At 43.0% G+C, this 21,877-nt stretch overlaps 1 protein-coding gene and 1 long non-coding RNA gene across 2 annotated transcripts; one reads left to right on the forward strand and one right to left on the reverse strand.

Moving 5' to 3' along the window:
* Nucleotides 1-661: 661 nt before the first annotated feature.
* Nucleotides 662-7,111, reverse strand: LOC142660761 (uncharacterized). The gene is made up of 3 exons (XR_012850564.1): nt 6,351-7,111; nt 3,254-3,320; nt 662-762 (listed from the first exon to the last, which is right to left on the reverse strand). It is a non-coding gene; the product is annotated as an uncharacterized LOC142660761 (long non-coding RNA).
* Nucleotides 6,613-20,871, forward strand: RPLP2 (ribosomal protein lateral stalk subunit P2). Its single transcript, XM_075837598.1, has 5 exons — nt 6,613-6,722; nt 8,485-8,608; nt 9,899-9,947; nt 13,728-13,826; nt 20,763-20,871. Exons 2-5 carry the CDS (start codon nt 8,486-8,488, stop codon nt 20,834-20,836), a joined length of 345 nt encoding a protein of 114 aa, XP_075693713.1. The 5' UTR covers nt 6,613-6,722; nt 8,485; the 3' UTR covers nt 20,837-20,871.
* Nucleotides 20,872-21,877: the final 1,006 nt, after the last annotated feature.

Raw genomic sequence — 21,877 nt, forward strand, 5'->3', positions numbered from 1 at the left:
TGTGACTGAACTGTCGAACCGTGCGTCCAACGGGAGCGTCAGAATAGACTATTTTTTGCAGATTTTCATAGACTATAGCGTGCAATTATTGTTCATAACCGATGGACCTTGAAATCGTTTTCTATATGTAGAGTTGCCCATTTCTTATATACTTGGGTCTTGGCTTCTATAGTTTGATATAAACAAGGCTTACATAGGACTGCACATTTTTGCAAATATGTGAAATGAGATTCCTGAGCGTCAATCTCAGGGACTGTGGCTGCAGAGGGGATAGCTTATATAGATGTTGCTCCTCTGAACATGTAGTACTATGGACAGGGTACAGCAACATGAATATATCCCACATATCTTGTCCAAAAGAGGCCACCATAGGAAGCCATCCTAATAAGCAATCCGTCTTCTTACAGTCATGGTCCTCAAGATCAGCCCTTAAGGACCAAATTTGAACACCGTATATAGTGGAAAGTGTGAGCTCTAATGCTAATGTACTATTTGAGCACCTTTATAGCAGACAAAAAAAATCCTGTTTGCAAGTTGCGGGACTGGTCCAACATTTCTTCTCTGCATACAAAAAAACACTAGAATTGTTAACACGGATACACATTTTCCATGAATCAAGCGCCAAATAAACCGCAGCAATAGTTTTAGTACTCACAAAATGAAGTCAGTTGATGGCCGTTGTGGTTCAGTGAACGAGTCCTTGGTTCTTCATTGCAGCAGTCTCAATCACACAACATAGGGATCCAGGGGTTACACGTTTCTCTGTAAAAGTGAAGGGTTAATTGAAACTTTTTGCAAACCGTTCATGGTCCCTGTGAGCTGCAGATCTGTATGTTTCGGTAGAGTCCCTTTTTTTAAACTTCCTGGTTACATGAGTCTTCGGTGACGAGAAATGGGCAGGAGCAATGGAGCTGCCTCTACTCAGCCCTCCCTTTCCTTCCCTATTCAGATGACAGGACAGTCCTATTGTGCTCTCGAAAATCTGTGCTGCCACAACACAAAACATATGTACAGATGTATACCTGGTATATCAGTCATGGGCGCAATTATTCACACCACTCTTGGCCCTACAGTTGACTTATATCCGAAAATACACAAAAACTATCCGTACGTATACTGTATGGTATCCGTAGGATTATATAGGGCAGATACAGGACAAAAGACATAAGCCAAAATGTGTACAGGCAAATTGGAAAACAAAAAAAGGATGCATTTATCTTTGGAACTTGGGGACGTTGTTATAACCAGTTCAGGACCAGGCGCCATTTAGGCATGCATTAGTTAAACGGCTAAAACGTTTTTTATTTGTTGGGCTAATGACGCGATTTTTGCAATATTTGGTTCGTGATCAATGCAGGTTTCTTTTCTGATCATTATTATACACATAATTTTTTGCTTTTTTAGCATATTTTGGGCTAATTTTTTTTAATAATAATATAGTGTTACCCTAAAATAGCCTTTTAACTGTGATCGTCATTGTCTACCGTAAATTTTAATATATTACATGTCTATTTCAGGGTAATTGGGGCACAGCTAGTGTTCCGAAAATGATTGACGGGAAAGTGTTTTTGGGGGGGGGGGGGGGGGTATTTTATGTGTAATTTTTATTTCATTTTTTTTTTTTTACTTTTGTCCTAATATTATTATGGCCTATCCTTCAAAAGTTAGTAAAGACATTTAGGGATTTTTTTATTTCATTTAAATTTTTTTACACTATACATTTTCACTGTAACTGGCGCTGCACAGCAGTCCTAGTTATAGGGAAAATCAGCCCTCTAAGGCTATGTTCACACGGAGTATTTTGGAGGAGGAATATCTGCCTCAAAATTCCGTTTGGAACTTTGAGGCAGATTTTCCTCTCCCTGCACGCCGATTTTCGCGCCGTTTTTCGCCCGCGGGCATAAAACACCGTGAAATCCGCTTTCTCTGCCTCCCATTGAAGTCAATGGGAGGTCAGAGGCGTAAACGCCCGAAGATAGGGCATGTCGCTTCTTTTGCCTGCGAGACAGAATTACTGCTCGTGGGAAAAAGACGCCGACGCCTCCCATTGAAATCAATGGGAGGCGTTTTCGGGCCGTTTTTTTGCGATGCGGATTCCGCGTCAAAAAACTCGGCAAAATACTCTGTGTGAACATAGCCTTATAGTAACTATTGTCACTGATAGGGCTGTGCTGGGCCTAGTTAGTACCGGCATCCCATTGTGAGTACAGAGAAGACAGAAGTGGTGAAAACCTCTTCTGTCTTCCCTCTAGGGTCATTGCTAGTCGCTGACTGCCGGGCACCCGACATTTATGTGTTCAATATACAATAAGTGGTCCTCATATACTGTCAACTGTATGGCCAAACGTGAAGCGAACCGCGTGAACCTTGCCTAACCATTATAATAATAATCTTTATTTATATAGCGCCAACACATTCTGCACCGATTTACACCATTGCTTCAGACTGAAACTTCTAAGGCTACATTCACACGAGCGTGACAGATTTACGCACGTAAAAAAACGTGCGTAAATCTGGTCCGTGTGCGTTGCGTTATTTCATCTGTGCTTTGCGTGTGGCATTTGTTTTTCACACACTCATTTTTTTTTAGGCCTTATTCACACGAGTGTATTTCATGTCCGTGTTACGCGCGTTAAAACAACAGACGTCACATGGACCTATGCAATTCAACAGATGTCCTATACTTTTTGCTCATCACGCACCCATTGAAGTCAAAGGGTGCGTGAAAATCAGACAGCACATGAGCGTCATCCGTGTGCTGTCCGTGATTCACGCAACAGTTGCTAAAGAAATTATGAGAAAAAGAAAAACATCTCCTTCAGTTTTTTTTGCTGACGTAAAAAACGCGTGACATACGGATGACATATGCACGTAAAAAACGCAGACGCACTGTACACACGGAACTGCAATGCAAGAAAAACGCTGTTTTTTTATGCGTGTAAAACGGACACGTTCGTGTGAATAAGGCCTCAATGGAATTGATGCGCAAATCATGCGCAGCACACAGATGCACGATCCGTGCGCTGTGCGTGGTTTTCACACACCCATTAACTTCAATGGGTGGGTAGATGCGTGAAAACGCACCAGTATAGGACATGCAGTGAGTTTCATGCAACGGACAATCGCTGCGTGGAAACTCCTGCATGTGTGAATAGCCACATTGATATCAGTGGGTCCGTGTGCTGTGCGTTATTTCCGCGCACAGCACACGGACGAGTTTTACGCCCGTCTGAATGAGCCCTAAGTGTCTTACCAAATACCGACATCAGACTGCTCCGCTCCAATCTTCTGACATATTCTCCGGGCAGAAAATGTACACACTGGGAAAGATTGACGAAGTAAAATACACCAGAATTCTGTAATAAATTGTGTCAAAAATGTGGTGTTCGTGCCATTCGCCAAATTTATCTGTTGTTTTGGACACTTTTTACGACTTCCTTGACAATTTTCAACAGTGCATAGAAAAGGGGCGTGGCTAAGAGTCATAAAACGCACAAGATTTAAAGATGATGCGCTCTATTCTTTTGGCAGAAATGACTAATGTCAAATACGTCAGCTTTGAGGTGGCGGAAGGAAGAGAAACCTGCCTAACATGATAAATGTGGCACAGTTTCTGTCTGGTGTAGTTTTATCCTGTCTACCTTTAGGACAGTATTAATAAGACTCCCCATAGTGTTATGCCTAATGCAGTGCCTGAGGAGGAGTTCCACGACTACTCCTTTAAGGCCACGTTCAGTCGTGGCGGAATTGCTGTTGACCTCCGCTGTAGACAGTCCGCAGTGGAATTCTGCAGCAGACGTTTTTTACATTTCTTTCTATACATTTTTAGGAAACTTAGTTCAGACGTTGCGGAAAATAACTGTGCGGAATTTAGGCTGCGGTGCAGAATTCTCCCTCTGCAGCATGCAGATTATGTTGCGGAGAAGCAGCGGAATTTCACTGCGGATTTCAGCATTTGAATTGCAAAGGCTGAAATCTGCAGCCAGTCCGCTGTGATATCTGCAATGTCTGAATTACCTGTCAAATGTGAAAATGTTGCTGCAAATTCGCAACGAATCTGCAGCAACATTTTCAGCGGAAAGATTCCGTCACGTCTGAACATGGCCTACAGGGTTGATCAGGGTTAGAGAAATTAGGCTGTATGTTCAGAGCCCCTGTAGCAAATCCCATCAGATTTGAAGAGGGGAATAGTGATGCATGTAGTGATATTCTTCCTGTCAAAACGAGGAACAACACGACAGCAATAGGGTCCCGGTGTGTCGGTGGTATATGGTGCGGTTTTTTTAAGAGAATTTCCGCTGCGGAAAAGCAGCACTGGGGGGAAAAACCTGCGTTCATACTTACCCTTTCTTCTCTGCGCGTAGTCCGGCCTCCTAAGATGACGTTGCAGGCCATGTGATGCTGCAGCCTGTTATTGGCTGCAGCGGTCACATGGGATGCAACGTCATCCCAAGAGGCCGGACTGCAGGAAGAAGGAGTTCTGGGTAAGTCCAATATTATTATTTTTTTCAGAGTCGTGATTTTTGCGGTAGAGTCGCCGCAACACATGGCTTTCTGTTGCGGGTTTTGCATCCCCATTGAATTCAACAGGGAAAACCCGCAACAAAAAAGCAATGAAAACGCAGGATAAATTGACACGCTACGGATTTAAATTCCGCACCGCGGATCAATTTATTAACATTTACGCTGCGGTTTTTTTCCCCAGCGTGGGCTTGAGATTTTCTTGATCTCACACACTTTGCTGCTACTGTAAAAGCTGTGGAAATTCCTCAACGTTAAGGGTATGTTCACACGGCCAAATTTCAGACGTATACGAGGCGTATTATGCCTCGTTTTACGTCTGAAAATAGGGCTGCAATACGTCGGCAAACATCTGGCCATTCATTTGAATGGGTTTGCCGACGTACTGTGCAGACGACCTGTTATTTACGCGTCGTCGTTTGACAGCTGTCAAACGACGACTCGTAAAAATACAGCCTCGTCAAAAGAAGTGCAGGACACTTCTTTCAGACGTTTTTGGAGCTGTTTTCTCATAGACTCCAATGAAAACAGCTCCAAAAACGAGTTGGTAAAAAAATGAGTTGGTAAAAATGCGAGTTGGTAAAAAACGTCTGAAAAGCAGGGTCTGTTTTCCCTTGAAAACAGCTCTGGATTTTCAGACGTTTTGGTTGACTACGTGTGAACATACCCTTACACTACGTGGGAATCCGGCCTTAGGATGATGGTCGACTAGACCAGGCCCCTGCTAAATGATAAATTGGGGACAACATTAGGGAAGAGTTAAGAGAAGGGAGTTTGGGAGGGAGATTTTCTAGCCTCAACTGACTTTCCATTCATTTTATTTAGCTTTGGTGTTATTAAATTAAGTTGGCTGATAAAATCCCTATAGATTGCAATCATGGTAACAAGTAAATGACAGATCCCAGGGCATTACAGAACCGCATAGTAATTACATGAGTGAAGTGTAAGCTTTTCTAGCCATTCTTCAGCACTAAACACTGGCCACATTGTAATTCTCATGATGTAAATCTTAGGGTATGTTCACACGCCCTATTTACGGACGTAATTCAGGCGTTTTACGCCTGGAATTACGTCCGAAAAAATGGCTCCAAACCGTCTGCAAATATCTGCCTATTGAATTCAATGGGTCTTACGATGGATGTTCTGTGCAGACGGGCTTCTGTGCATGTCACTTCTTGGGACGTAATTGGAGCCGTTTTTCATTGACTCCATAGAAAAACAGCTCCAATTACATCCGTAATGGACGCCACGAAAAACCTGTGCACTTGTCAAAACGTCTGAAATTCAGGAGCTGTTTTCGTCTGAAATTTCAGGCGTAATTGGCGTTGCCGTGTGAACATACCCTTATAACAAATAACATTTAATATCATCCTGAAAGGGAGATCAATGTTTTCTCTTAATGACTTATATTCTGGGGAACTCTCTGGGACTTCATCCTTAGAATTTACTTTATATAGGACTGAGCTGCGGTGCCAGGCACAGCCGCCCATACGCTGCCAGAGCGCCACAGCCCCTTTATTGTGCCGGGGTGGGACCCCCATCAATCAAACATTGATGGCTTATCCTAAGCATAGGCCATCAATAAATATATAAGTCCCGTAGAGCCCCTTGTATTCCCACTTCAGACATTTGTGCTACATCGACCGCCGGGACCCCCATCTATCAGGGCAGCAGGGGTCCCCTGTGCAGGGTACATGGGCACATTGTAATATTTGGATGGAAACTTGCTGTCTTTGCTTTACAAACTTGTCATTATAAGAATGATCTCTGGGTGACTCCACAAAGTTACAAAAATGGTAAGTAAAGAAATAATCAGGCAACTAACTCACTGGACTGCACTGGTCTGCTACAAGCGGCTCCCACATAAACCTGCATAGACTAAGATAGCAAAGGATATCACTGAGCAACATGCGCAGACAAAGAATAGTAATACATTGACCCCATGCACTGAGGAGGTGTAGAGAGGAGCACTGAGCGGAGGGCCTGGTAGGCAGGGTACACTTCTTCTACGGCGCATGCGCAGCAATTTGAGTATAGTAAGATGGCGCTGGGTCCCATGATGCTTTTCTCCTCTGCAGCAGCAGGATCTTCCTGTGTATAACCCCTCCCTGTGAGCGGCCTTTTTCCCCCGGCCTCCGTAGAGGAAGCACGCGTGAAGCTCATTCTCTCTCCGGCCTAAGTGCTAAAACGTGATTTGTGAAGTAAGTTGGCGGCCGGTGGGATTCGGTCGGTCGGGCTGTAATGGCGGTCTCTGCTCTGGGTGTCAGGTCGCAGTGCGGTTATTACAGTGGTGGATGTGGTCGGTAGTATGATGCTCTGAGGTGCCGGGGTCTCCACGTACATGAACACCATGTCCCCTCCCTGGGCAGGGACTACTGGTCGCAGCATGTCCTCTCGTGGTTTTAATTTTTGCTAAGCTGCGATTCTGGCTGAAAACCGCCCGAGGGAACACGTGGTACACAAGTTCCTTACTCCGATGTAGCAGAGCCCAAGTTGTCATGTAAACAGAATAGTGCATCACAATGAGCTCCGCCAAATGACAAACTCTGCTACGTCAGTACAGCTGTATAGAACCGTGCTTTACTTTAATTTTATTTTTTTAGGCTTTGTTCACACCTAAGCCGCGTCCGTCAGTTCAGCTGCTCGGCTGATGAAATCGATGTTCATAACTTTAGATGTGGTCAGACACGTAGGACCAGTTTTCTACCGAGCCGTCAGTACATATGAGCTGATGGACGCGGCTTAGGCGGAACGATACAGCTTCTACGTATACGAGATATATAGATGATGTATCGTAAAAAGTACAAAAGAGGTAAGACGTCAATCAAAAAAGTTCTTAAACCCAACACGTTAAAAAAAGAATTCCATTCAGAAGTGCACAGCCTTGAAAGTTCTTGGTCATATAACGAACTTGTCTCTGCTCTTCCCTGCTGCAGGTTTGTTCAGTCTCCTTCCCTCCTATTTACAGTGCGGTATCGTGATCGCGGTGGGCTGCCGCCATGATTCTTGCCTAGTCCTGTCACTGGAGGCGGGGTGTAGTCACTGGAGGCGGGGTGTAGTCACTGGCTGTTATTGATAGGACGGAAATTCTTGAAGCGTTGGATCCGTTGCACGACAGACACCAAAGGCGACCGATGGAGCCAATTGACTTTAATGGTTTTGCTGGAAACATTGTTTCTGGTGTTTTCGGCCAGGTGTGCGGCGGAGGTCCCTAATTGAGCCTCCAACGCAGATGTGAACGAGGCCTGACATTAATAATGTGGAGCAGAATTAAGAAATATCAGACAAAATATTTAAAACTGGAATTGCAAGATTATAAATCAAGCCTAAAACACCCAAATACGGGTCAGTTCACGCGGTGTTTTTTTTGCGGCGAAATCCGCCGTATAATTCCGCCTCGCACTCAATTCAATGGGAGCCAGACGCTTCAGTTTCCCTCTAGCTGATTTTTCAGCTAGCGGGAAAAAAGGAGCGTCCTGCTTGATCTTCGGGCGGATTCCGCCCGAACCTCCTGTTGAAATTAATGGGAGGAATCTTCCTGCCGACAGCAGAATTAAATCTGCAATGGATTTTGCGGCGGGGTCCGCCAAGCCAAATCTGCCGAGTGGACTGACCCTAAGGCTGGGTTCACACAGAGTTTTTTTGCACGGAAACTGCGCTGCAAAACTTGCCAAAAACAGGCCGAAAATGCGTTCCATTGATTTCAATAGGAGGCAAAGGTGGTTTTCTCCCGCGAGCAGTAAAACCGGCTCGCGGGAGAAAGGGACATGCCCGATCTTCGCGCGGTTACGCCTCGGACCTCCCATTGACATCAATGGGAGGCAGAGAAAGCCCCGGAGTGCTTCTTTAAAGTAGCAATTTTTAAAATGGCTAGAGACGAGTTCTCACGCCTGGTGAGATCTGTTACGATAGGGAGATGGTTTTGTGATCGGTCCTTATTTTTTACCATCTTCTTTTGCGCAGAATGCGTTACATCGCTTCATATCTCTTGGCCGTGCTCGGCGGTAATGACAGCCCCTCCATTGGTGACCTTAAGAAGATCCTGGACAGTGTGGGGATTGAGCTGGACAAAGAGCGTGCGGAGAAGGTATTTGCAACTAATGTTTTTTTTTTTCCTACTATGGGAAGTGATGTCTTGTGGCCAGATTGTGCCATCAACCTTCATTTGTGGAGGTCTGACAGCGGGGTCCCCATAAGCCTCAGAATGAGGGCGGCCGCACTAATTAAGACGCTGCGGAATTACTGCTGACTTTCAATACCGATTCTTCACTGAAAATCTGCAGCAGTTTACAGAACATGTGGATGAGGTTCAAAAAGTCCATCCACGTTTACATGAAAACAATCCGCATGGATTTGAAGGAATTCTGCAGACTTTGTAATCCACAGCGTGTCAATTTTGTTGCATCTTTTCACCGCGGGTTTCACCCTTTGCAAGGAATAGAATTGCAAGACAACCCGCTCTCCAACCTTTATTTATGTGCCCCTATACACAGTAGGCCAGGAGTTCGCAACCTTCGGCACTACAGCTGTTGTGAAACTACAATTCCCAGCATGCCCTGACAGTCTTTGGCTGCAGTAAAGCTTTTAGCTGTCAGTGCATGCTGGGAGTTGTAGTTTCACAACTGCTGGAGTGCTGAAGGTTGCTGACTCATGCAGTAGACTGACGGGTAATAATTTGTCAGGTTCTGGTTCGCCCCCAGCGTTTAGCTGTATGATGCGCTTACGTTGTAATTGACATGGATGTTGTGGAAAATGTTCTGTAGAAGTCAAATTTTATGATTCTTTATCTATAAGAATGTCTGACACTGACCTGCAGTCGTCTGGTTTATGGAAGAGGTAAAGGAAGGCTTAGAATTCATGGCATATCCACATGATCTTTGATAAAGGAGGGTCCCAGCTCGCGGACTCGCACCTATGTAAATAATGGGATCTAGTGATGCAGCCGCCACATCCAGGGGGAGAATAAATGGAGAGGTGGCTGTATGTGTTAGTCTCTCTCCATTCTGTTCAATGGGAATTACGGAAACAGCCAAGCAATCGGACTCAGCTGTTTCCGTACCTGCCATAGAAGTGACTCTCGTGGATAAACACTTAAATCATTGTCTAATGACGAGTTATGAAACTTCATAATGCACATTGCCATGAGTCACCTTTATAGGAAAGACTCCTCTTTTTCTGGATCCAATCCTGATCTGATTTGTATGAACGAGGCCTAATCCTGGTAAAAAGTGCAGCATGCCGATCTTCTATCTGCATTTATGGCACGGTGTACATATCGGATCCTGCGATGCTTTTACAGTTGTTGATGTATTGAGCTGTCGTCTCTAGTTAAATGGAAATACTTTAAACTTGTGTAATGGTTTCTTTCTCTTTAAAGGTCATTAGTGAACTGAAGGGCAAGAAGATCGATGATGTGATCGCCCAGGGTAAGAATGCTGCTTCTTAAGTGGATGGTTTTTTACATTGTTGATCATCCAAACCAAATGTGTTCTAGACTTTTATACATGATGGATTTCTGCTGATGACCCACAGTGTCTGCTTTCTCAGTTTAATTTCACTGTCTTGAAGTGGTACATGATCATCGATCGCCAGGATCGCCGCTCCGTTCAAACTTCACCACGGCCTTGCGGGTGGGGGTGAATGGGTGACTTGGGCGGCCCCTGTTCTAGTGATCATCCTTATTAATTATATTCTATAAAATCGCTGTCCATTCTAATACCTGGAGGTTGGTTCTGTACCTGCTGGGTTTCGCTTATGGACCAGATTAACTTCGAGAAGCTTTTTCGTGAAATGAGTTTTGGTTACTAGCTCTCATTGGATAAGCTTCTCTAGACACGTTCTTGTGTGTTGTCTTATAATGTAGTACAAGGTAGACTGAACACTGAGTATTTTATTCTTAGGGTATGTGCACACACACTAATTACGTCCGTAATTGACGGACATATTTCAGCCGCAAGTCCCGGACCGAACACAGTGCAGGGAGCCGGGCTCCTAGCATCATACTTATGTACTATGCTAGGAGTCCCTGCCTCGCTGCAGGACAACTGTCCCGTACTGAAAACATGATTACAGTACGGGACAGTTGTCCTGCAGAGAGGCAGGGACTCCTAGCATCGTACATAAGTATGATGCTAGGAGCCCGGCTCCCTGCACTGTGTTCGGTCCGGTACTTGCGGCCGAAATACGTCCGTCAATTACGGACGTAATTAGTGTGTGTGCACATACCCTTACACCTTCAGTTTAAACCAAAAAGGGTTTGGCATCTACAGATCCTGGTGTTTTGGGGGTACAGTGGGAAATGTTCTGGGCCACGTTCTTTGTTGCAAACTGCACACCAATTACCCATAAGGCAGTGGAGTTTAGTTTTTGGCATGGAGAAATGACATAGGATGTTACGTGCTAGTGGGACTCCTGTTATGTAAGTACAGTAGCTGTACAGAAGGGTCTCCAACAATAAGTAGATGACATGAGGTCCTGCTGACCCCCATAAATCTGCTATAATCTGGGAGAACCTGGCAGCAAGTGTGCCCTTCCCCTGCAGCGCCACCGCAGGAGAAATGAAGCATTACGTTGTTCCCTTTAAAAACAAGGGGCTTTCTGTGTAATGCACGCTCATGCTGGCCTGGCGTCTAGAGGTTTTCCCCTGTATCTACAGTGTAAGCAAATTCTTAATATTTTGATACGTATAGCTTACACCAGTTCGTGCCATTCTTTGTTAATTCGTAGAACAGGAAGAGGACATTTTCCATTGCAGATTTCACAGCAAATCTGAAATCTGCGTGTGTTGCGTGCGGCTTTTGGTGGGGATATAACCCTATCCGTTGCAAAGGGTAAAATCCCCTGTGAAAAGCTGAACAGAATTGACATGCTGTGGATTTGAAAATGTAAAAACCTATCCACATGTATCATAGTTATTTTTTTTCGCATTTGTTCCACTTTAGAGGATATTCATTTTTAATGCTGAGTTAGTATTTTTAGCAAAAGCATTTGTTTTGCTGTCCTTAGAAGCAGTGGGACTGTTACCAGCGTCCCTGGGGCATTCAGCACTTAGAAAGAAGGGACAGCAAATGTCGTCAGCTTTCTGTGGAAGTGAGCGATACGTGCGTTTTTAACTTTACGAGACTTTTCATTCCAGGACACGAGGGCAAGCGAATCTATGTCCAGATCAGCTTACACACTCAAACGTTTAACGTAGGGAAAGGGTACACACAATGCATGCAATGGATATACTGAATTTCTTAATGGTATATAGGTTTGTTTGTGTGTGTATGTGTATATATATATATATATATATATATATATATATATATATTATGGCAGCGCACTAAGGCTAGGGAGAAGAACATGACGTGCACTTACCTTGATTTATATTGGGGTATGAGCATTGTTGTGACTCTCCTGGAATAGAACTATTTTATTTTTTCACATCACGGTTTGGCCTTGGAGGTATGTCGGGAAGACTGACATAGGTCAGACGAAAGTCCAAACGTATCCCACTGTATGTCAAACAGTGGAATACATTGCCCAGGGAAAAACACGTGAAGTCACTGTCCACGTATGTACAGTGACGTCAGGAGCTTTGCAAAGCCGGAAGCCATACCGTTAGCAACAATCTGGCTGGTGATTGAGAAACTGGAAGGGAGTGCCTGATGTCACTGTCCACATATGGCCAGTGACGTCAAGGGCTTCCCTAGGGATGGAGTTCCTGAGCCATGCGCTACCTGATTCTCTGCCTGGGGACTCTGACTCTGGGGAAGCTCCCTGGCGTATGTGTCACCCATAGGCTTCCATGTTTCAAAAAAAAAAAAAAAAAAGTATACCTAGTGGTATACATTTATTTTTTGTGTGGGATCCCTCAGGATGGGAAACCATAGTCTACTATGGTATTCCATCCTTAAAAAAATAATAATGTATACCAGCCCGACACAGGAAAATGTCGGGACATTGAGCTCCATGAATGCGTTTATCGTGTGTGTCAGGAGCTTTCCCAACGTACACTATAAACGTAGTGCAATAATGTCATGTGACTCGCGCCTTACCTCTTACATAATGTTTGCCGCGAATGTACATTTAATGAATATAGAAGTTACTGATGTTTAACCTTTTACATAATTTCTAGGTCAAGGAAACAAAGCTTTTCTGTTCACTCATTAAAAATGTTCATAAGGAATTGAGGTTTCTGAGAGAGCTCTCCGGGGGTTACTGTTCTCGGAGCTTTAGATTCCAGTCTTCATATAATCATAATTTACAGTTCAGTTAAAAGGTTATTCCCGTCTTCACTTTTAAAAATGATCTTCCCCAAAAAAAATTTCTATTAAAAATAAACATGTTATACCCCTTCATAATGTTTTCTTACCTCTCCTTTTCCACTCTTTCATGGCAGGTCCTGCTCCTCATCCCCTGGCTTTTCTGACTTAGTGGGCGGTGCTAAGCCCCTTTCTGTACAAATCCAGCAAGTGGCGCTGTGATATTATTACAGCACTGCTTGTAGGTGCGCGCGCTCCTGACACCGCTTCTATGAATATTACTACATGCAGCATCAGGCGGTACAATTCTGTGCCACTATGTCCCATTCCCCTCTCGTTACCATCTTCTGTTTCAGTGTGATAACGTCAGTAATAAACACTGGTGGAGTGGACTTCCCGGTCAGCAGCTGTTTCATCTGATCTCTGCAGGTCTGTGAGGAGATGACTGTAGCAGAGCCCGTTATCAGGGCTGTCACCATGAGCTGACTTTGCAAAGTTCACACTATTTCTATATTTGCATATAGAGAAAATAGTGCTTCAGATCGTCGTAACAGCCCTGGCTACGTCTTAGCTGGGATGTGCTGCCGTTAACTGAACTTCTGAATAGGACGGCTCTGACTACTGCGCATGTCTGAGAGCGGTCCTATTCACTTCTATAGCGCAGCAGAGAGGTGGCCGGGTCAGGAGCTACTGCGCGTGCTCTTCAAATGTGCACTCCCGAGAACCCGGCCGTACTCATAAATAGTTCAGTAGCTTCTGCGCAAGCGCGGCCACCAAGATTATTTCCAATATAAGTCCATGTGGTCGGTAACATTGTAGATTACAGCTTTATATTTTGTTAACCAGTACCCATGTATACGGCCAAAATGGATATTAATCCCAAGTAAGCTGCCAGTATTCTGGTGCAGGTATTAGATGTTTGTTTTTTCATCAGAAATCAAAAGGGTTTGTCTTTTCTAGGTAACACCAAGTTGGCTAGTATGCCCGCTGGAGGAGCTGTTGCTGTTGCCGCCTCTACTGGATCTGCTGCCCCTGCTGCTGGACAACCCGCTGCAAAAGGTAACTTTTACCTAAAGCACCCACTTAGTGGGGAATTTGTCAAGCACTACGCCTGTTCTCAGGCATAGAAAAGACGCAATTTGCGTCACTGGCGACTTGCATTTTTACGCCATTTGCGTGTCTTTAAAAAGTGGGTGGGACTTTGCAGGAGAGGTGTGGCCACTCATGGCCTAGTTTGAACGTGATCCTGGTATTCGTTGAAAATTCCCTACCAAATTGCTACATGATAGAAATGTGATAGTCTCCTAAAAACCATCTTCGTATATCCCAGTATAACATTAACCCGTACCCGCACGAGTCAGTAACTATATGTCGTCGCGGGAGGTTACTTCCCGCACGAGGACATATAATTAGAGTTGTTCCCGGTACACACTGTCGGTGACAGTGTGAACCGCGGGAGATCAGCTGTCCCTGGCTGATTTCGGCAATTAAACCTTGCTTGCATCTAAGGATTTTTTAGCAGATCGGCAGCCCGCACAATGCGATTTTGGGCGCTGCCGGTGGTTGGCATGGCAACCTGGGCCAGACAATGGCCTCTGGGTCTGCCATGTACAGAAGCCTATGACTATCAGCCTCCGGCTGGTTCACAGGTTTTCTATTCTATCACGGTCTGTGTGAAACTGACATTTGGAATACGTTACACTACATAGGTCGTGTAATGTATTCTAGCAGCGATCAGGGCTGCAGGTCTTCAAGTCCCGGAGTGGAACTAAAAAAAGTGAATACATTTTTTTAAAAAGTGTAAAAATAAGTTACAAGTTACAAAAACAAGAGGTTTTTTCCTATAATTCTCTTATAGGAAAAAAATAAAACCATTAAGTACCCACATTTGGTATCACTGCGTTCATAACGACCCAAACGATAAAGCTATAATGTTTTTTTCCGAACTGTGTAAAAAAAATGAAAAACGATGCCATAATCACTATTCTTTAGTCACCACCCCTCCCAAAATATAGACTAAAGTGATCAGAAAGTCGCATGTACCCAAAAAATACCAATAAAAATGACAACCCGTCCTGTAAAAAACAAGCCCTTACACCGCTTTTTTTGACAGAAAAATAGTTATGGCTCAGAATATGGTGACATGAAAAAAATAATTTTATTAAAAAAAAGTGATTTGTATTGAGCAAAAGTAATAAAACTATATACATACGGTATCGCCATGATCGTATCGACCCGCAGAATAAAGTAAAATTGTCATTCATACCACAGGCCGTAAAAAATAAATAATTAAAACGACAAAATCGCTGTTTTTTGGTCATCTTGGCTTTCCAAATTTTTTTTATAAAGTGATCAGTTTTATGTACCAACACGGCTCAATCAACCAAAAATATAACTTCTGTTTCTCAGAATGGGGTGAAACAAAACAATGTTTTTTTTTAACAAATAGGTTTTTCGCTGTAAAAGTAGTAGCGGCAGAATAAAGAGAAGTTGTAGTTTTTACCGCACGGTGAAAGACGTGAAAACAAAACCTAAAAATCAATAGAGGAATCCGTTTTTCCAATTTCAGCCCACAAAGGATTTTACTTTCAGTTTCCCAGGACATTAAATGGTGTCCATATAAACCATCTCCTCCCGCAAAAAATAAGCCCTCACACCGCTCTATTGACGGAAAAATGAAAACGCTCTGGCTCTTGGAAGGCGGGGAGGGAAAAAAGATTATGGAAAAGCAAAAAACACCAGTCCTGAAAGGGTTCAGTCATTTCTAATGAAAAAACATTTGACCACATGTGGGGTATTGCCATAATCGGGAGAAATTGCTTTACAAATGTTGGGGTGCTTTTTCGTCTTTATCACTTGTGAAAATGTAGAAATTCAACGTTTTATTGGAATAAATGTTGATATTCATTTTCACGGCCTAATTCCACTAAATTCTACAAAAAAATCGGTGGGGTCAAAATGCTCACTATACCCCTAAAAAAATTCCTTGAGTGGTGTAGTTTGAAAAATGTGGTCACTTTTGGGGGGGTTTCCACTGTTTTGGCAACACAAGACCTCTTCAAACCTGACATAGTGACTAAAATATATTCTGAAAAAAGAGGCCCCAAAATCCAAGGGCCACATGTGGGATATTTCTAAAAACTGCAGAATCTGGGTAATACATATTGATTTGCATTTCTCTGGTAAAACCTTCTGTTATAGAATCTTTTTTTTATTACAAATGAATTTTGGGGGAATTATTTTTTTTTTTTTTAAATCTCACCTATTTTGCTTTAATTCCTGTTAAACTCCTATCGTGTTTCTACGTCGGTCACTAACGGGCCTTATTCCGATGCCATAGACTTTTTGCGTCGCGGCATCGGAATAAGTTTACAGAGCAGGGAGCTGTCAGATCTGGGATCTGAGGGCTGGGAGCGTCCCTGCTCTGCCGTGTGAGATCGATATTAGTATCGATCTCACACGTTTAACCCCTCAGATGCGGTGCACAATAGCGAGCACCGCATCTGAGTGGTTTTGGAGAGAGGGAGGGAGCTCCCTCTCTCCCACCGACACCCGGCGATACGATCGCCGAGTGTCTGTGTCTCTAATGGCAGCCGGGGGTCTAATAAAGGCCCCCAGGCTGCCTGGAGTGAATGCCTGCTAGATCATGCTGGAGGCATGACCTAGCAGATGCCTGTCCGTGTTAAACGGACAGGCAGTAATACACTGCAATACAAAAGTATTGCAGTGTATTATAAATGCGATTGGAGAATCGCATATTATAGTCCCCTAATGGGACTAGTAAAAAAGTGAAAAAAAAGTTTAATTAAGTTCATTTAAAAAAAAATGAAAAACCCAGCTTTTCCCCTTACAAAATGCTTTACTATTAAAAAAACAAAAAGTAAAAAAGTTACACATATTTGGTATCGCCGCGTCCGTAACGACCCCGACTATAAATCCATTACATTATTTAACCCGCACGGTGAACGCCGTAAAAATAATAATAAACTATGGAAAAATTGCTGTTTTCTGTGAATCCTGACTTTAAAAAAATGTGATAAAAAGTGATCAAAAAGCCGCAACTACTCCAAAATGGTACCAATAAAAACTACAAGTCTTCCCGCAAAAAAAAAGCCCTCCTACAATTGCATCGGCGAAAAAATAAAACCGTTACGGCGCTTCAAATATGGAGACACAAAAACAAATAATTTTGAAAAAAAAGTGTTTTTCCTGTGTAAAAGTAGTAAAACATACAAAAACTATACAAATTTGGTATCGTTTCAATCGTAACAACCCGCTGAATAAAGTTATTGTGTTATTTATACCACACGGTATACGGCGTAGATTTAGGGCGCAAAAAGAGTGCCGAAATGTCAGTTTTTTTCTATTCCCCCCCCCCCCAAAAAAAAAGTTCATAAAAGTTAATCAATAAATAATATGTACCTAAAAATGGTGAAAAACGACCTTATACAGCTATGTCGAAATAAGAAGGTTATAGCTCTTGGAATGCGACGATGGAAAAACGTCAAAAATGGCTTGGTCATTAAGGTCCAAAATAGGCTGGTCGTTAAGGGGTTAAGGGAATGTGTCGCTAGAAAGAATTTAGACATTGTCTTATTTTTTTTAATATTTCACAAGTCAGGAAATAATATAAATTAGATTCTAATTTATAACATTTCCCTGTGCTGGTCACTAGAGGGAGCAATTCCCAAAATTGCAGCATTGGCATGTGGTAAAGCAACCACATTGCTTTATGCTGCAAAATTGGGTAAAAATCCCTCGCTCAAGTGAGCTCACAGAATCCCCCCTCCCTTATCCTGGCTAGTGCCAGGAGAAAGGAGGGGATTGAATGTTCAAACCTCCTACACTGTGTGCCGCCATTTTTTGAGCGAATACACAGTGTAGTAGGTTTACATACAGTAGTAATCGCACAGTAAAACACGTACAGACATAACTTACCTGCTCCAGCCGCCGCCGGTCCATCCGCTCTGTCTGCTCCCTCCGTTCCTAGTGTTTGCTTCAGAACACATGTCCGGAAGCTGCGACCGGAAGTAGTCATCTTACTGTCCGGCCGCGGCTTCCGGTCCACATGAAAATGGCGCCCGATGTCGCTCGGCGGAAGACCTTCCTTTTGGACCGTGTGGGAGCGGCGCATGCGCCGTTCCCACACAGACGGCGTACACCATAGTGAATGGAACGGCTCCCGTTCGCATTCTCTATTGGGATGTATGTGTCGTTAATCGACACATACAGGGATGATAAAAAAAATGGCAGCCCCCATAGAGAAGTAAAAGTTAGAAAAAATAAAAAAGAAACACAAATAAACAAATAAATAAAATGTATTTTAAAACCCAATTTATATTAAAAAAAAAATTTCCGCGACACTCGTCCTTTAAGAAACTTTCTAAATGCGATTTTGAAAACTTTGAGGGGTGCAGTTTTCAAAATGGGGTGATTTCTGCTAAAGTAAATAAAATGAAAAATAAAAGGACGTTCAACAAACGATGCCGATCTAAAGTAGACATATGGGAAATGGTAATTAGTAACTATTTTGTGTGGTATTATGATTTGTTTTACAAGCAGATACACTTAAATTTAGAAAAATGCAAATTTTTGCGCAATTTCTGTAAAGTTTGGTGTTTTTCACAAACACTAAATTTATCGAGCAAATTTTTCCATTAACAAAGCACAGTATGTCATGAGAAAACAATCTCAGTCGCTTGACTAGGTAAAAGCATTCCGAAGTTATTACCACATAAAGTGACACTTGTCAGATTTGTAAATATAGTCTGCGTCCACAAGGCCAAAACAGGCTGCGTCCTGAAGGGGTTATGTATAGTTACCAGGAGATGGAAACAACAATCCCGAAAGCCACCACAAGGGGGTGTAGCACTTTCAGAATAGTCTCGGTGCACAGTAGTTGTATTAATCTTAAACTTGCTATAATGGGATGGCGAATGCAGGTGAATTTTAGAGACTTGCACTGCAAATATTAAAAAGAACCTGTCCAATAAATTAGGCTGATGTATCTGAGAGCAGTCTATGATCGATATAAAAAGCAAAGACGTTTATAGGGTCATTTGGTGTATTGCGGAGTAAAAATCAGAATAAATCCTGGGAGGACTCCCTAGTCTAGAACAGCGAGAGTCCTGCTAACACCGCCCAGTGATCGCTACGGTCAATCCCTGTATGTGGGCGGGGTTAGCAGGACTCATCGTTTTTTACAGAGAGATTTACTCTGCTTTCTACTCCAATAATACTTCATGTTCCCTGAGCGGCAGTAGAAATGATCTTCTATACTGGACTCATTTCCTGTAAGAAATGAAGAATGAGCGTGACAATGTGTGGAAACTCTCAGCTTCTCTAACAACCAATATTAAGGGGGAAATGTCACCAAGGCTCTGTTAGATTACGGCATTATTAGTGCTGAACTCGTTGCTGCCATTAACCCCTTCGGGACGCAGCCATTTTTTGATTTGTTTTTCACTCCCCGCATTCCAAGAGCCATAACTTTTTTTATTTTTCTGTCAATAGAGCGGTGTGGGGGCTTATTTTTTGCGGGAGGAGTTGTATTTTGTTTTGGTACCATTTATAGTTCCATATAATGTACTGGGAAACTGGAAACAAAATTATTTGCGGGCCGAAGTTGGAAGAAACTGATTCCTCAATAGTTTTTTGGGTTTCGTTTTTACGGCTTTCACCGTGCGGTAAAAACGTATCTGTATTCTGTGGCTCAATACGATTATGGTGATACCAAATTTATATAGGTTTTTTTATATTTTACTACTTTTATTGATAAACTTCTTATTAAAAAAAAAAGTTTTGCCGCCACATTCTGAGACAACTTTTTTTATTTTTTCACCGATTGACCGGTGTGAGGGCTTATTTTTTGCGGGACGAGCTGTAGTTTATCGGTACCATTTTTTGGGTACGTAGAACTTTTTGATCACTTTTTATTACATTTTTTTTAGCGCAAAGTTGACCAAATATCACATCGATTTTAGCGTTTTACATTTTATTTTTGAGGGCGTTCACCATGTGCATTAAGTAATGCTATATTGTAGTAATTCAGACTTTTACGGACACAGCGATACCAATTTTGTTTACTTTATTTTTTACATTACTTTAGGGGGGAAATGGGAAAAGGGTTTGTTTTTTCAACTGGTTTATATTTTTTACATTTTTTTGTCACAAACAGTTTTCACTTTTTTTTTTTTACAGACTTTATTAGCCACCCTAGGGGACTTTAAGCAGCGATCGTTAGATCGCTGGTACAATATACTGCAATACTAACGTATTGCAGCATATTGTCATTTTTACAGGCTTCTGTTAAGCCCTGAGCCTTCATTAGGCACCTGGGCGGCCATAACAACCGTAGTCACCCCACGATCTCACTGCGTGGGGGCGATGAGCTGTTGGAGTGGGCTGCCACCCTCTTTCTAACGCCTCGGATGCTGCGGTCGCGATTGACTGCAGCATTTGAGGGGTTAAATAGCCAGGAACAGCGCGATCGCTGCTCCCGGGTGTACGCTGTAAAATACAGCCGACACCCACAGCATATGGAGCGCGTGAGCGCGCTCTAAACATCCCCCCGCACCCGGATGTAATAGCACGTCTAGGTGTGCGGAGGGGTTAAAGATATACAAATGAGCATAGATGACATGTCCCCGTCCACTCCATCGAGCTCTAATCCTTTCCTGGCCTCCTTTGAATCAGGCTAATTTTTTATTTCTTCACCAGTCAAGACTGAGACAGTTTTCCATCACCGCCGTTGCCACTTTTGGTGCTGCTTAGTGGGCACAGTTTGTTGGGTTGAATTACTTACTGTTCCACTGACGCTGTAATCCGAAATCTAATCTCATGTTTTCCTCCGAGTCACGCGCCGTTCCAGCACTACATCCCATGATCTTGTTTCCTATCGCCTGATACCACGACAGTTGCTGTTTATGTTAAACGTCATGACAATACTTGATACGTGCGATTATCCGATGTCTTAATGTGAACACTGTTTTTCAGTTGAAGAGAAGAAGGAAGAGAAGGAAGAGTCTGAGGAGTCTGATGAAGACATGGGTTTTGGCCTCTTTGATTAGAACTTGTGGCAGATAAAATAAAATATCTTTGTTTAGCCCCGGTGGTTTTCTTGAATTTAGTTTTGACCATGGCCGAAGAAATGAATGCATCCTTATTTACTTGGTGTGTATGATGCAATATTGTGCCCTGAGGTAGTAACTCTCATATGGATGGTTTCAGTATAAAATATACTTCCTATACAAAACTGTACTCAACCCTACATTAAGATGGAATTTCTGAATTGGTTTATTTATATACTACTTGAGTTGCACCCAATCTGGCCTCTAATCTGTCCTGATACTTAATGGGGTTGTCCAGTTTAGAAAGACTACTGTGTACTAATGACTAATGTACTGTGACGTGGAAAAATCCAATATCCTCTGTTGCCAGACATGCTGCAGAGTTCCAAAATTCCCCCTGGAGGTGACCTCAGCAGAAGACCTGTTCAAGAGCTCTGTGAAATATGTTTCTATGGTTGATCAGCTGTATACAAGCCTTTCATCACCATGCACAATTCCAAGTGTCTCATGGCGTGGTGTGAAGATGCCGCCTCTGGAGGAGTGGAGATGTGTTCTCTGAAATTAGTCATCATTCACTATCTGGCAGTCTGACAAATTTGGGTTTGGTGGATGCCAGGAGAACTCTACCTACCTGAGTGCGTAGCGCCTATTTTAAGATCTGGTGATATTGGTCTGGGGCTGTATTCCAGGGTTTGGCCTAGGCCCCTTATTTCCAGTGCAGGGTAATAATAATAATAATAATGCTACAGCACACACAGACATTTTGGAGAATTGTAGCTTCCAACTTTGTAGGAACAGTTTGGGGTTCGGCCCTTTTCTGTTCCATCATGACTGCCCCAGTGCACAAAGCATTTTCCATAAAGACATGGTTTGGTGTATGTAAAGAGGTAGTGGGAAAAGGGAGGATCCTGTAAGGCGCTGCTGCGTGGCTGTTGAAGGAACTCAGCGATGGTAAACAAAATGATATAAATATGTTTATTGAAAAACATTAATAATAATGGCTACGCGTTTCAACGCTGTACTAGCGTCTTCCTCAGGCCG

This window comes from Rhinoderma darwinii, chromosome 9 (genome assembly GCF_050947455.1).
Source record: "Rhinoderma darwinii isolate aRhiDar2 chromosome 9, aRhiDar2.hap1, whole genome shotgun sequence".
In the NCBI taxonomy this organism is placed as follows: domain Eukaryota; kingdom Metazoa; phylum Chordata; class Amphibia; order Anura; family Rhinodermatidae; genus Rhinoderma; species Rhinoderma darwinii.

Excerpts from the sequence above, each read along its gene's own strand:
- RPLP2 (XM_075837598.1), top strand. The coding sequence starts at position 8,486 with ATGCGTTACATCGCTTCATATCTCTTGGCCGTGCTCGGCGGTAATGAC. Across the intron at positions 8,609-9,898 it reads ACAAAGAGCGTGCGGAGAAG|GTCATTAGTGAACTGAAGGG; the intron begins GTATTTGCAACT and ends TTCTCTTTAAAG. Across the intron at positions 9,948-13,727 it reads CGATGATGTGATCGCCCAGG|GTAACACCAAGTTGGCTAGT; the intron begins GTAAGAATGCTG and ends TGTCTTTTCTAG.